At 40.3% G+C, this 16,729-nt stretch overlaps 1 protein-coding gene across 6 annotated transcripts in view; it reads right to left on the bottom strand.

Moving 5' to 3' along the window:
* Window positions 1-16,729, bottom strand: part of RB1CC1 (RB1 inducible coiled-coil 1) — a 325,791-nt gene that overhangs the window by 75,505 nt on the left and 233,557 nt on the right. For all 6 annotated transcript variants that reach the window (XM_033933671.1, XM_033933675.1, XM_033933676.1 and 3 more), the window contains one exon: window positions 1,570-1,735. In XM_033933671.1, coding sequence (XP_033789562.1) covers window positions 1,570-1,735 — 166 coding nt within the window. The remainder of the gene's footprint in view (window positions 1-1,569; window positions 1,736-16,729) is intronic.

The raw sequence follows: 16,729 nt of genomic DNA, 5'->3' as shown, positions 1-16,729 counted from the left end.
TTATCCCTTACATTTTAACTCAGCGAGTCCAGCCAGCTCATATTTGTACAAAGACACTGATGCTGCCGATCAAGGCTCAATTGTAATCATAGGTCAAAAACCTCCCAGGTACATTACAAAATTTGTGCTGTAATACAAATTCTTCTCTAAATCATTCATATAGGTGGGCTTTTACAAAGCTGCGCTGCTGAGCAGCAAATACTAAATGTCAAGCCGCCCATAGGAATAGACTGAGTGACTTGGCATTTAGCATGTGTTGCTCAGCAGCACAGCTTTGCAAAAGAACCAATTAATGTGCTCGGAACAAAAATGATCTTCATAAAAAAAAAAAATAATAAAAAATCAACTAAGAGGCAAGCTGCAGCACTTATCTTGTGTTATAACACTATCCCAATGGGTCCTCCGTTTCACAAGTTTCTTCAGGGGACAAATGTAGTATTGATAGTTATCACATACAACATGTACCATTTTCTGCTTGAGTACTTGCCTTGCTACTGCTGATTTCTAATGTCTCCTTGGTCTGCTGATCGCTTCTTCCAACTGTTGAAAAAACAGCAGTTTTTCAACAGCTTGGAAGTGATCGGCTGACCATAGAGACATTAGAAATCAGCATTAGTGAGGCAACTACTGCAAGCTGAAAACAGTACAGGTTATATGTGACAACTATTGACACTTTTTAATCCCCTGCTTGTAAACAAAGGAACCTGCAGGGACACTGTTATACCACAAGATAAGTGCTGCAATTTGCCTCTGTTGCTTTTTTTTTTTTTAAGATTGTTTTTGTTTAAAGCGCAATATATGAATGCTTTAGAGAATAATTTGTATTGCGACATGTTTTATAATCTATCTGTGAGGTTTTTGACTTATGATTGCAGTTGAGCCATGATTGACACCATCATAGTCTCTGTACACATATACATAACCTGGCTGAACCTGTTTTTTTCCTCCCATTTAAGATTGACATGGAAGAAAAATGTAATGAATAACAAAATTATAAAACTGTTAAAAATATATTTATTTAGCATAAAGAATTTTCTACTTCGATGGGCTTATCCACTTTTTAGATGACTATACATATACACTGTTGTGGTTAGAGGTTTTTTTAAAAAAATCTTATTATAAAGCCATAGAAACTGAATGGGCTGTCACATTTGCCATGTGGGAATCAATATTGTGAATTTGTAAAAGGGGCTCTATGTGTTTAAAGAAATATATTCTACAGCCAGTTAATTCAGTCCAAACACTTCACAAGGTTCAGTGCTCACACTGCTCAAGTAACATCTGTAATCAAACATTGCTGACACTGACCTTCTCTGAATTTAACAGCTTTGTGAGGGTTATTTTTTGGGGTGAGTGGGATGGGGGATTATTGAACAGTTAACTACCCCTGACACTGGCTGAAATGCATTCCATGCTGGCCCTTTGTCAATGTTTTTATTAACTAGATAAAAGAATATATTTGACATCTTACACTCTTGAGTACCGTACCATATCCTTTTTATTAGCTGTCTACTGCTTTTTCCTAGTATTAATCCCTATAAAGCATACACACTGCATAACAAATCTTACCTGCTGTTCTGCAATCAGAGAAGTCTTGAGATTCTGCATTTCTTCATTCATTCTTTTTTCTTGCTTTTCAAGCTGATCCAAAAATGCTTGCTTTTCCTCTCGAAGCTTTTCTTGTAATTCAGAAACCAAACTTGCTGCATCCCCAGAAACTGGTTCGAAAGATGGACTTGAAAAGAAAATGGTTTTATTTATTTTTTTTATTAAGAATTATATAAACAACCACCTTGTTTCAAACATTCACTAACAAATCAGATTCTGATATTTCACACTGAAATTGTGAACAAATATGATGTATGCTGCTACAAATTTTGTTTAAAGTAACAACAAACGTCAGCTGCAAAGATTAGGACCGTAAACCAGGCATGGATATTATTTAAAAGTACCATCGTGAAAGCCCAGACCAGATGTGTTCCACGTATTAGCAAAGGTGGAAACAAGAGCCAGCATGGTTAAAAGGTGAAGTGAAAGAAGCTATTAGAGCAAAAAAAATCCTTTAAAGAATGGAAAAAGGATCCAAATGAAGAAAATAAGAAGAGACACAAGCATTAGCAAGTTAGATGCAAAGCATTGATAAAGAAAGCTAAGGCAGAATATGAAGAGAAACTTGTAAAAGAGGCAAAAATTCATATTTTTTTTAGGTACATCAGAAGCAGAAAACCTGTGAGGGAATCCGTGGGACTGTTGGATGATCAAGGAGCAAAAGGGGCGATTAAGGAGGATAAGGCCATAGCGGAGAGACTGAATGAATTCTTTGCTTCGGTCTTTACAGAAGAAGACATAACTAGAAATGGTTTTTAAGGGTGATGATGCAGAGGAAGTGAAAGAAATCTTGGTGAATCTGGAAGATATACTAAGCCAAATAGAAAATTATAAAGTAATAAATCACCTGGACCGGATGGCATACATCCCAGGGTACTAAAAGAGCTCAAACATGAAATTGCTGACCTGCTGTTAGTTATCTGTAACCTGTAGCTAAAATTGTCTATAGTACCTGAAGATTGGAGGGTGGCCAATGTTACGCCGATTTTTAAAAAGAGTTCCAGGGGAGATCTGGGATATTACAGACCAGTAAGCCTGACTTTAGTGCCGATCAAAAGAATGGAAACAATTATAAAAAATAAAATTGTGGAACACATAGACAAACATGATTTAATGAGACATAGTCAGTATGGGCTCAGCTGAGGGAGATCTTGCCTCACCAATTTGCTAACTTCTTTGAAGGTGTGAATAAACAAGTGGATAAAGATGAGTTTGTTGATGTAGTGTATCTAGATTTTCAGAAAGCTTTTGACAAAGTTCCTCCTGAGAGGATCCTGAGAAAATTAAAGAGTCATGGGATAGGTGGCAAAGTTCAGTTATGGATTAGGAATTGGTTATTGGATAGAAAACAAAGAGTAGAGTTAAATAGTCATTTTTCTCAATGGAAGAGAGTAAACAGTGGAGTGCCGCAGGGATCTGTACTGGGACTGGTGATATTTAACTTATTTATAAATGATCTGGATATTGGAACGACGAGTGAGGTGATTAAATTTGCAGATGACACTAAACTGTTAAAAGTTGTTAAAACGTATGAAGATTGTGAAAAATTGCAGGCAGACCTTAGGAAACTGGAAGACTGGGCGTCCAAGTGGCAGATGAAATGTAATGCGGAGAAATGTAAAGTGATGCACATTGGGAAGAATAACCCAAATCAGTAACCGATTGCTAGGGTCTATCTTGGGGATTAGCCCCAAGAAAAGGATCTTGGTGTTATTGTAGATAATACGATGAAACCTTCTGCCCAATGTGTAGCGGTGGCCAAAAAAGCAAACAAGATGCTATGAATTATTAAAAAAGGGATAGTTAACAAGACTAAGAATGTTTTAATGCCTCTTTATCACTCCATGGTGCGACCTCACCCAGAGTATTGCATTTGGAGGAAATGCGTAGACAAATCTGTCTCCCTTGTGAATGAGGAAGCCATCTGATGCAATGCAATTGGGGGGTATAGAGTCTGGAGAAGAAATGTGGAAGTTTGTTGTTGTTGTTGAGGGAAACAATCTATGTTCATTGTCCTCAATATGGAGAAAATCTGACATAAGATGGTTGTGCTGAAAGACCATTCATGCGAATGAAGTCTGCCAAAACATTGTACTTCCCCACTAAGTAAATCAATTTGAAAAGTATGCCACAAACAATTCCAAATTTGGATCGCTTCCATGGAAAGGGGATGAGAACTCATGCCCTCTTGTTTGTTCAGATAGAACATAGCAACTTGGTTGTCTGTACGAACAAAGACTACTTGAGATGGTTCTGGAATGTTTTTAGAGAATTGCCTATTGCTTGTAGTTAGAGAAGATTGATATGGTGGGTTTTTGTGGTGAGACCATATTCCTTCAGTATGTAGTCCGTATGGATGAGCACCCCATCCTAACATTGAAGCATCTGTGGTTAGACATTTCTGATTGGGGGGTGGGGGAGGAGAGCGGCTGGAAGGGGAGACCTCCAGTGAAATTGTGAGAAAATAGCTGAGGTTCAAAGTGACTTGAATTGGAGCAGACAGATGTCCTGTGACTTAAAACCATTGGGTGAATAGGGCCAATTGTGCGACTTTGATGTGAAGATGGGCAAATGGAGTGATGTGGACTGCTGACACCATATAACCCTGAAGACGTAACATCTGATAAGTAGAAGTGTGTTGTAAAGTGGAAACTGTTTGACACAGGTGAATGAGATTGCCTACTCTCTGTTTTGGTAGAAAAACTTGACCCTTAGTATCCAAAAGAGCTCCAATGAACTCAAGCACCTGAGATGGGTACAGATGTGACTTTTGGTTGCTGATGGCAAACCCAAGGAGCTCCAGAAGACGAATTGTTGAGCAGATGGCATGCTGAGCTGTTTGTGATGATTAAGCCTAGATCAATTAGTTATTTAAGTGGGGAAATACATGAAACCCCCATGTGCAAAGGGCTGCTGCCACTACCACCAGGCATTTGTGAAGACTCGAGGGGCCAAGTCAGTTTGAAAGACAAGACCTTCTATTGGAAATGTCAAGAACCAATGTGTAAGTGAAGATACATATCCATCTTACCTGTTCACAGAAAGTGAGTATAGGCTTCTTTTAGATATAAAAAGCACAACTAATCGCCTTTTTCTAGTAGAGGTAGAAGGGTTCCCAGAGAGACCATGTGAAACGTCACCTTCAACAAGCATTTGTTTAGGCCCTGGAGATCTACAATAGGCTGAAGGCCTTTGGTCTTTTTTGGTATTAGGAAATACTTTGAGAAGAACCCTAGCCTCTCTCTTTCATACAGGAATAGGTTCTATTGCGTTTAGCTGGAGAAGGGCAAGAGTTTTTGGTGAAGGAGTGTCTTCTGGAGGGAGTTGAAAGGAGACTCTTTTGGTGGGTGGTTTTGGAGGTTTTCTGAGCAAGCACAAGGCGTAGCTCTGAGTGGTGACTCAAAGGACCCACCGATCTGTTGTGATAAGAGTCCAACACTGATGGAAGTAGAGTAGATGGCCTCCAATGGGGAGATGGGAGGAAGATGCAGGGAAATGTTGGCAATGCTCTCTAGAATGGAGTCAAAAGGATGACTGTTGTTTGGACCGAGGTTGAGGATGTGATTTTTGTGTCCTTTGTTATCTTGCACGAGGTCATTGAGGAGCAGGCCTAGATGATGAAGGCTGCTTGTAACACCTCTTGGTATTATAATAAATGGAGCGTCTGGATAATGCAGAATATCTTCTAGATGATGAAGAAGATTGTGAGGTGTGTGGTTCAGAGAAAGCTGTCACAGTTATCAGTGTATTTTTTAATCTTATCTGCAGCTTCTTCAATTTTCAAGCTTCTTCAAGCTTCTTCCCCAAACAAATCATCGTCCTTACAAGGAACATTTGAAAGGTGTTCTTGTACTTAAGTTTCCAGATCAGACATTCTTTAAGCCAAGCCAAACATGTATTGTAATTGCCATAGCAAATATTCTGGAAGAAACATCAAAGACATTGAAAGATCCTTTAGCCATATACTTTCTCATAGTGAACAAGTTCTTAGACAATTGTTGAAACTGAATCAGTTTCTCTGGAGGGAAGAATTCCATAAACTCCAACAATTGTTTAAATAAGGATTTAAAATAAATAGACATGTAAAACTGGTAGCTCATAATTCTACTGATAAACATAGATGATTAGAAAATGTGCTTGCCAAAAGAGTCCAATGTCCTGGCTTCTCTGTCTGGAGAAGCATAAGCTTGTGAGCTGTGTGAATGCTTGAAGGCAGATTCCACCAATAGTTCTTGAGAATAGCTTTGATTTCCTCCTGGACAGACAGTGTTGGTAACAAAGAGATATTGTCATGGAAGCATTCTGCTGTACCAGTTGTTAGGGCGTGGAAGACCTCAATGTCGAGGCACACCTATGAGGAGACAGGTATAAGTGCCCAAAAGGTATCGAAAGTGATCAGATAGCCACTGCAGAGACAAAGTAAAGACCCACACACACTCCCCCCGTGCTCACTGACCCCTTTGCATCCCCACAAAGTTCAGAATAAATAAGTACATACCTGCCTCCAGAACATCACCACTTGGCATAGGAAAGCCTAGTAGAGTTGCACAGAGGTGGCTTAACTAGTCTGGGAGGTGGGCTAGTGAACAATAGAGAGGAGGACCCAGGCCTATAAGCCAATCTAACCACTACATTCATGGTGGAAAATGTAAGCCCACAAAAACTTCCCCAAACCCTACTGTACTGCCATATAGGTACCACCTGTAGCCATAAGGGCTATTAGGTTAAAGACAGGTGGGTAGGTTTTTGGGGTGTTTTGGGGGGCTCACCATGACCTATAAGGAAGTTCTGGTGAAATATTTATGTGGCTCCCTTTTTGTGAAGTTCACGGCAGTGCTCTGTAAGGTGCCCCGCTGCTCTTTTGCCATGTCTGGGTGGCCAGTCCATCACAATACAGGTCCTTCCCACATCCAAAAGGTCTTATTCTGGGCATTTGGGATGAAGTTTTGGTCGAGAATATGGTATAAAGATAGATGATCTAGACGATCAAATACCTGGACGTACAGATTGATGATTTTCGAAAAACTGAATAGTTTAGACGTACTTTTCGAGACTGGACATTTTACTCGTCCCAACTTTGGGTGAGTAGCGCCCTATATCCAAATCGGACTTAGACGTTTCTTTTGATTATGACCCTCCATGTTGCTGTTTTATCAACCAAGCCAGTATATGAAATTTGAAAACCAACAGAGAAACCTTTACATATTTTATCAGCATTAGAATTTTGGGGGTACTGACCGAGCCACAGGATTAAGGCCTCAAATGGGCGACAGAGTTAATTCTGTCAGGTTGCAGGTAAGATGTTGGCTTTGAATTTTTCTGTCTGTTGTATTTCTCCACTGTGATGTGGGATAATGATGCCCTACAGACTGCAAGTGTTGAAACCAGCATGGATGCCACATATACTGATTTGATTATACCGTCGGCATACCTTCTGAGAGTTGGTGGTGATCTTGCATTGTTTAACTGAGTATTAAAGTAATACCTGTCAAGAAAAGGGCCTATTACCAGACATTTCATCCAACTATAGGTTGACAAATAATAGATTTATCCTCAGCCATAGTTTGCTTGAATTTTATATTATAATTTAACCATGTTCAATCCCTATAAAACTTAAGAGCTCTAAGTATAGTGCCAACGTATCTAAGTTAAGGACTTATCTGAGGCTCCTTTTCAACCACTAGACTCATAAATATGTAAAAAGTTGCTAATTATTGATGAACTTACCAGGATTTTCTTTATCACCACTATTTGCTTCTTTATTAGTTACCTTACTTTTTTCCTCACCCTGATCCTGAATTAATAAGGAGAAAATATCTATACACTCCCTCTTCCAAATCTTCTTAGTGACACCTTTTGCAAGTGAAAAGACACCACAAATATCATCAACTGAATACCATTGTAGATGGTAAATGAAGCTGAAAAACACTGACAGTATTAGACTCTGAATTGTTTAGACCCTCAAACATTGGTAGGTGACTTGGATTTTTTAGTCTTTTTTATTTTTAAAGGTCTTTAAAACATTTTGTGTAGTTAAAGCAAGCTCTTTATTGCTGGTGTCAGAGTCGTAGCTCTCTGCAGCTGATGGGGGGTACCCTTTTCAATGTGTCTGTTATGGTCCAGACGTACCAGCGCTAGCCATCTTTCTTGGCTGTGCTAAAGACCTACACTTTCATTTCACTTGACTGGACATAGATTTGCAATTGCTGCCTAACAGTATCCATACCATTTTTGTCAACCAGGCTGTGCAGCTCTTGAAGAAGGTCTTCCATGCTATATGGGCCAGGTGCTGTATTTGTGTTTATGGATCAATGAGTATGGCAAGGGAAGATGGAGTTTTGATCACTGTTTTTTTCTTCTTTGTTAGGATACATGCTTTATTCCAAGATGACGGCCCATGCCAAGTCTTGCACTGGGATGGCATGATTCTGCAAAAGAACTTACTGATAGAATGCCACAGTCATTTGCATTAACAATGGGAGTATTATGAACAAGCATACCCAAAGTTCTGAAATAATAGACTCCTCCTTTTTAATATTCCAAATGTTCATATACTACATATATATACACGTAAATATTTATCTCTCTTTCTTGAATAGGATTGGCATACAGGGCAAATCAGTGATCCCTCTCAGGATCAAAGAGGGAAGGTTAATGTGAATAATATTAAGTAGGATTTAGGGTGGGAGGTGTCATACACCAGTATATGAGAAATTTCCTTTGCCTGAGAAGTATCCTATAACAGAAGAAAAAGATACAAATATAAATGAGGTAACCAAATGTGAATTATAGTTAGGGGCTTAAATTGAAGCTACAGAAATAAGTTGCTTATACATGATAAGCTTCTCACATCTGCAGTATCCTGACATGAAGTAATGGAAAGTTCCCTTCCAGAAAAAGGGAGTGGTGCATTGGTAGAACAGAAAGTTCAGCATTTAAAGGGTAAAGGGGAGATAAAGGGGGATGGGGACTTGTATATCACGTTTTCTGTATGATTACATGATCAAAACAATTTATATATTTTAGACAGGTACTTATTTGGTACCTGGGGCAATTAGAGCCAATTAATTTTCCTAGTGGCTCAAATCTGTGGCAATTCCAAGTACACTCAAATGCATTTATATTATTTAATATGCTGAAAATTACCAAAGTTGATTTGATTTCTAATCTTTTTCATTTAAAAATATACAATGCCTTGTCAGAGATATAGGCAGAATAACGCAGAAGTAAGAGGAGAAAAGCTGTGAAAAGATGTCTGACTGCACAGAGACAGGTGATGATTTTTAGATATAAGAGGGCTGTACTAAAAGTAATGCAAAAGTGGGCATAGCTCTTTATTAACTGACATAGGCCATTCAAATTGCACATGTTGGTAGAGTAACTCTTCCTCTATACAGATATTTCAGAATCTTTTTTTTCATTGCAGGTGAATAATGGATTCCAAACAGAAGCAAAGTGTTGTCATTGAGATTTTGATGAAGGATGAGTGGGGGCTGTCCGACATCCACAAAAACGTTTACAGAGATGGCACCATTAACAAGAGCAATGTGCACAGACTGAAGTATAAAGAAGAGGAAACCAGTACTGAGGACAAACTATGCAGTGGGAGACTATAAACTGTGACCACTGACACGAATCGTCAGTGAGTGGATGAATTGATTTGCGCAGACAAGTTACAATCCATGAGCTTGCTACACAACTGGACTGTGGTCACAATGCCACATATAAGATGTGGAAGCCTTAGGGTTTCGGAAAGAATGTGCAAAATGGTTACCTCGGTAGTTGACACCTGATTTAAAGGAGAGAAAGGTAGAAGCCTGCTCTGATCTGCTGATAGTGTTTGAAGCTAATGAAGTCATGTTTTTTCCAATCTTGTGACAGGGGATGAAATGTGGGCATATCTTTATGATCCAGAAGCAAACAATCAGTCCATGCAATGGTGTCACAGCTCTTCTCCAAGGCCTAAGAAGTTCAAGAGCCAGTGATCAGCACAGAAAGTCATGGTGAAGGCTTTTTCGGGTGGTAAGAGCATCATTCTCCTTGATTTTCTGGAACATGGCCATACCATGACCAGGGAGCAGTATGATGAGACACTCAAGAAGCTTAGAGAAGTCACTAGGAGGAAAAGAATGAAGAAGAATCTGGAAATGAGCCACATTCACCATGGCAATGCACAACCACACACATCTTTGACATAAAATCTGCTTTACTACTTGGGATCTAACTAGGTACTTGAGACCTGGGTTGGCCACTGCTGGAAACAGGATACTGGGCTTACATAGAAACATGATGGAAAATAAAGGCCAAATGGCCCATCTAGTCTGCCCATCCGCAGTAACCATTATCTCTTCCTCTCTCTAAGAGATCCCATGTGCCTATCCCATATCTTCTTAAATTCAGACACAATCTCTGTCTCCACCACTTCTTCCAGGAGACTGTTGCATGCATCTTCCACTCTTTTCTGTAAAAAAAAAAGCATTTTCTTAGATTACTCCGTAGCCTATCACCTCTTAACTTCACATTATGCCCTCTCATTCCAGAGTATCCTTTTAAATGAAAGAGGCTCGACTCATGCGCATTTATTCCATGTACGTATTTAAATGTCTCTACCATATCTCAACTCTCCCACCTTTCCTCTAAAGTATACATATTGAGATCTTTAAGTCTGTCCCCAATCGCCTTATAATGAAGACCACGCACCATTTTAGTAGCCATCCTCTGAACTGACTCCATTGCTTTTTATATCTTTTTGAAGGTGTGATCTCCAGAATTGTATACAATATTCTAAATGAGGTCTCACCAGAGTCTTATAAACAGGTATCAATACCTCCTTTTTCCTACTGGCTACACCTTTTCCAATGCACCCTAGCATCCTTCTAGCTTTCGTGATCACATTTTCAACCTGTTTGGCCATCTTAAGATCATCACATACAATCACACCCAAGTCCTGTTCTTTTGTTGTCCTTTGAACATTCTTTTGAACACTCTTTTGTTGTTCAGTCACCCAAAGGTTGTTCAATCAGCCAAAGGGTTGACTCTTGGCGTTCACAGATAAAACAAAGAATTCAAACAAGAGGCTGTGGAAACCGATGTTGCTAATGTAGACTTTATTAGTATCGAAAGAGTCAAAGACATCTACAACTTGAGATAAGTGGACCCAATAAGGCCCATGTTTTGACCTGGTAGTCTTTCTCAGGGGTCCCGGTGTGGTCTCTTCTGGAATATGTGGATTTAAGAACCTACGCCCGAGCGTTGGTCAATTGCTTTCTTCTGGCTTCACCACTAGAAACTGATTCTTTGTGCACATAATTTCTTCACCCCATAAACTGTACCATTCCTTCAGGGTCTTTGCAGCCCAAATGCATGACCTTGCATTCCTTAGCATTAACTTTTAGCTGCCAAATTTCAGACCATTTTTCAAGCTTCATTAGGTCTATTTTCATGTTATTCACACCATCCGGGGTATCTACTCTATAGCATATTTTGGTATCATCTGTAAAGAGGCAAATCTTACTTGACATCCCTGCAGCAATATCACTTATAAAAATGTTAAAAAGAAAAGGCACAAGAACAGAACCTTGAAGCACGCCACTGGTTTCACATCCCTTTCCTCAGAGCGATCTCCATTGACCACTACCCTCTGTTATCTTCCACTTAACCAGTTCCTGACCCAGCCCGTCACTTTGGGACCCATCCCAAGAGCACTCAATTTATTTATTAGACATCTGTGTGGAACAATATCAAAAGCTTTGCTAAAATCTAAATATACCACATCTAGAGCAGTCCCTCTACCCAATTCATTGGTCACACAGTCAAAGAAATTGATCAGGTTTGCCTGAAAAAAAAAAACTTACCTCTAGTGAATCCATGTTGCTTCTGATCCTGTAATCCACTGGATTCCGGAAACTTCACCATTCTATGTTTTAAAAGCATTTTCATTATTTTGCTTATCACATTAGTCAGGCTTACTGGCCTATAATTTCCTTCTTCCTTATTTCCACTTTGTGTAGAGGGACCACATCTGCCCTTCTCCAGTCCTTTGGTATCACTCCTGACTCTAGAGAAGCATTTAATGTGGACAAATGCAAAGTGATGCACATTGGGAAGAATAACCCAAATCATAGTTACCAGATGCTAGGGTCTACACCTTAAGGATCAGCATCCCCCCCTCAAAAAAAAAAAAAGATCTAGGTTTGATGGACCTTCGGTCTGTCCCAGTATGGCAATTCTTATGTTCTTAAATCAGACAGGTCAGTGGTCCCCCATCCACCGTACAGTCTGAATCTGGTACCCTCCTACTTCCACCTGTTTGGTCCAATGAAGGACAATTTCAGGGAAAACAATTTGATGACACACGAAGTAAAAGTGGCTGTGAAGCAGTGGGTATGACAATGCACAACAGAATTTTTCACAGAGGATTTGCGAGTTAGGTTCAATGATGGCATAAATGCATTGCTTATGATGGAAACTATGTTGAGTAATAACTTTGTTTAGAAAAAGAATTACTCTACCAACATGTGCAATTTGAACGACCTATGTGAGTTAATAAAGTTATGCCCACTTTTGTATTAATTCTGGTACATCCCTCGTAATTCATAAACTGCTGATAAGGACAAAACTAATTAGTGCTTGGACAAATAAGCCCTTTTTAGATTTCCTAATATTAGGGAAAAGTACTACAAACATGATTAGCCATACTGGGTCGGACCAATGGTCCATCTATCTTAGCATTCTGTTTCCACAGTAGGCAATCCAAGTCACAATTACCTGGCCAAAATCCAAATAGTAGCTATATTTTTTTGGGATGCTGACCCTTAAGGTGGACCTTATCATCTGGTACCTATGATTTGGGTTATTCTTCCCAATGTGCATCACTTTGCATTTGTCCACATTAAATTGCATCTATCATTTGGATGCCCAGTCTTCCAATTTTCTATCTGAAATTCTTCAGTCTGCATGCATTTTAACAACTTTGAACAGTTTATTGTTATCAGCAAATTTAATTGCCTCACTCATCATTCCAATTTCCAGATCATTTATAAATATGTTAAATAACACCGATCTCAAAACAGATCCCTGCAATATTCCGCTGTTTACTCTCCTCCATTGGGAAATGTGGCCATTTAACCCTACCCTCTGTTTTCTGTCTGACAACTAATTCCTAATCCACAATAAAACACTATCCCATGACTCTTTCAATTTTCTCAGGAGCCTCTCATGAGAAACTTTGTAAAAAGCCTTCTGAAAATTTAGATACACTATTTCAACCTTTATCCATGTATTTATTCACACCTTCAAAGAAATAAAGCAAATTGATGAGGCAAGACCTCCCCTTGGCTGAACCCATGCTGACTCTGTCCCTTTAAATGATATTTATCAGTGTGTTCTGTAAATCTATTTTTATAATGGTTTTAGCTATTTTTTCCCCAGCACCAAAATCAGGCTTTTACCAGTCTGTAAGAATGTTCAGAAATCATATTATCAACTAACCAAATATGTGCCAAGAGTCAAAACTGCAAGAGTATGCAATTTATGATTGGATGCTAATTAAAAAACTGTATTGTGATTGAAAATGTACTTCTTGAAAAAACATAAAACCCCAACCATATCAAACCTAGTAATAAACTCAATCATATACCCCATTCAATCCACTCTAAAACTTCTGGGAATGACGACAGACAAATGCTGCACCATGCAACCATAGACAGATGCTGCCCATGCAACCACAAATCAACAAAACAATACAGAAATCATTCGCAGTCATGAGAAACCTAAGGAAAGTTTGAAAATTCTTCAACAGAAAACAATTCCAGCTCATGGTCCAGTCCCTAGTCCTAGGTCTCCTTGCCTACTGCAACATCCTATATCTCCCCTGCCCCACAACAATGATAAAACAACTACAAACAGTACAAAACACAGTCCTGAGACTAATCTATTCACTAAGAAAACACGACCACATCCCCGAGGCATACCTCGACTCACACTGGCTCCCAATTCAAGCAAGAATACTATTTAAATTCTACTGTCTATTATTTAAATCCATAAATGGTGACAGCCCAGCCTACTTGAACAACCGCCTAATCCAAACTACCACAACCAGATACAGGAGAACCCAGACACCATTCACATGCCCTCCAATCAGAGACATCAAACGGAAAAAACTGTATGATGGCTTTCTAGCCACACAGGCAGCAAAACTAGACCACCAACTCTCCAATCTACTAATTGCGACCCCCAGACTACAAAACTTTCAGAAAATAAATAAAAACCCTGCTATTCAAGAAATACATGAAGACTTACTAACACCGTATGAAACATTTCAATCCTCTGAAGCAACCCACTCTACTCTGTAACACCTCTGGACATGTCCAGAAATCCTCTTCTGTAATCCGCCTTGAACCGCAAGGTAATGGTAAAATAAAAATCACTAATGCAATGTAAAAAAATTAATAAAGTGGTCTAGTGCCTATGGTTCAGAGAGAGATACTTAGATGAACATTTTGTGTCTCTGAGTACTCTCCCATGAAGGCTTTTATGTTTTAACTCCAATTTGTGTCCAGCTGTTATTCTGTGGTTTCACTCAGAGATGGAAGAAACAGATTGAGCAGAGCATCTGCCCGAGCAGGTAGTCGGAGCAAACGGTGGTCAAAACTCAATTGACAGAATGATGCAGGTTCAGCAACCTTAACAACTCCTATAGTCCAACATTTTTTTACAAGAGGATCAGTTTCATCAGATAAAGTGGACAGTCTTAGATCATATGTTACCTTTACCCAAGGTATTGTTGGAACATGAACAATTGTGGATATTCTAGTTAGAGGCTGCCACTAAATCAGTGGTTTCAAACTTGTGGCCCGGGGGCCACATGCAGCCTCGCCAAGTACTATTTTGAGGCCCTCGGTATCTTTATCATAATCACAAAAGTAAAATAAATGTTTATTGATCATATGTCTCTTTAGCTATAAATTCCAATATTATTATTAAGAGTTAGCCAAAAGGAAAGATTTATAAATTATAAAAGTTTTACCTCATGAAAAATTGTATTTCTTTAATAAGACATTAACTATTTTTTTTCTGAGGCCTTCCAAGTACCTACAAATTCAAAATGAGGCCCTGCAAAGGGTTTCAGTTTGAGACCACTGTACTAAATGGAGACTAAAATGTTGCAGCATGCTATAAGCATCACAGACTTTTATGGCCTGTGTCTAGTATATGACAAGACGGTTTAGGATGGGTTGGAATAGGTTTCGATGGCAACTCCAGCAGTTGGAACATGAGGCAGTACCTACTGGACTTCAATAGTCTATGTCCCAGAAATGGCAAATAAAACCCAGGACAAAATGTTGGTTTAATCATGAATTTATAATGAGTGTAACTGAAGGAACCTGGCTCAAATGAATGATAATAAAAAAACAAACTAGCATTTCTTTTTACTAAGGTGGAACAGCAGCTAAATGCTAAGAAGTCCATTTTATTCCTATGGGTGTATTAGCATTTACAGGGAAATTATATAACTAGCACCTAAACTTAGGTGTCGGTAGGCGCCCTGCCGATGCCTAAGATAATTGAAAAACGCTATCAGAAACGGCAAAGAACAGCAGTGTTGAAGTGCCTACCGATGCCTAAATAAATTGCAGCTGGTATCATGGCTAGATAGCTGCTTTAGCCCGTGGAACGCCAAAATAGGCGTGGCCAATGCTGGAAGTTAGGTGGGTTAAAGCAGCTACCTAGCCGCAATTCATGGCAAGATAGGTAGCTGAAATGTAGGCCTGGAAAATCCTGGCCTACATTTCAGCTGCGAGTTCCTAAGGTCAGGCCACAGAAGCCATAAACTGATCACAGCAGGGAAAGTTATCCTGATCAGTTGAGCTGGCAGTGTTTCCCGAAGCTGCGGCTTTGGGGAGTCCTGCCAGTTAAGCTAGTTGGGGGGAAATACTCCTGCTGCGATCAGCTTAGTGGCTGCATCAAGGGACCCATAACTTGTCCCAACTACCAATACCCTCCAAACCCCCACCTCAACATCCCTCCAAACCCTAACTCCCCCCGAACACATGACACCCTCAACTGTCGATACTTTCAACACCCCCGCAAGCCCCAAGTCCTCCCCCCAGGACCCCTTCATTCCTTTTGCTGTAAGGCCGGCTGGAGGGATGTGTCACCCTACAGTTGGCAGACCTTCCCCCTTCCTGGGATGCACCGGGAAAGGGCTTAAGGCCCTGATTGGCTTAGGCACCTAATGCCCCTCCCATAGGAGGAGTCTTAGGCACCTAGGCAGGCCTCCTTCCTAGTACATTCTCCCCTCCTCCAGTTCCACTAAATGTTCTCCCCATCCGGTTTCAAAGCCCCCCCTCACCAAGAAAACTACAAAGAGGTTGCTAGCATGGGAGTGATTCTCTTGCACTGCCGGTGGCCTCCTCTGTACATTTCTTTGCTGCAGTCTGCCCAAGCAGAAACAGAAGTTGCTTCAGAGGTGGGTGGACTGCGGCAAAAGAAAAGTACAGAGGAGGCCACCGGCAGCATTGGAGAATCGAAGAACAGTGGCTTAGGCACTACAATCCTCCACTACCTGCCCCAAACCTGGCATCGTACTTAACAGTCCCGATACTCTGGAAGCCCATGCTGACACTCTTTGCTGGAATGAAGGGCTTTGGGTGTCTGCAAATGCTCAAGACTTGCAGGACTCCCTTCAAGAATCCTGGAGAGGGCGAAAGTAAGCAGGCCATGAGCATGCGCAGATGCTCAAGGCCCTTCAGCCCAGCAGAGTGCTGGCATGGGCTTCCAGAGCATCAGGACTGTGATGTTGGTCTGGGGAAGGGGGGAGCAGGTAGCGGAGAATAGGAGTGCCTATCAGCAGGGGGAGGTGTGGTGGAGAGAAAGATAGCAATGTCATTCATGGGGGGGGGTAAGGAGAGATATTATTGTCAGTCACTGGGGGATAACAATGCTGGTCATCAGAAGGTGGGGGAGATAGCAGTGCTGGTCATCGTAGGAGGGTGGAAGATAACAGTGGCGGACATTGGGAGGGGTGAAAAACAGTACTGTTGGTCATCGGGTGGGGACGAGAGGAAAAAACCACCATCATCGAAAGGAGGCTCAACTAAAACTTGAGACCCCCATATTT

Source organism: Geotrypetes seraphini, chromosome 2 (assembly GCF_902459505.1).
Source record: "Geotrypetes seraphini chromosome 2, aGeoSer1.1, whole genome shotgun sequence".
Taxonomy (NCBI): domain Eukaryota; kingdom Metazoa; phylum Chordata; class Amphibia; order Gymnophiona; family Dermophiidae; genus Geotrypetes; species Geotrypetes seraphini.
Note: the sequence above shows the minus strand (reverse complement) of the source record. Positions and strands in the feature narration are given on the sequence as shown.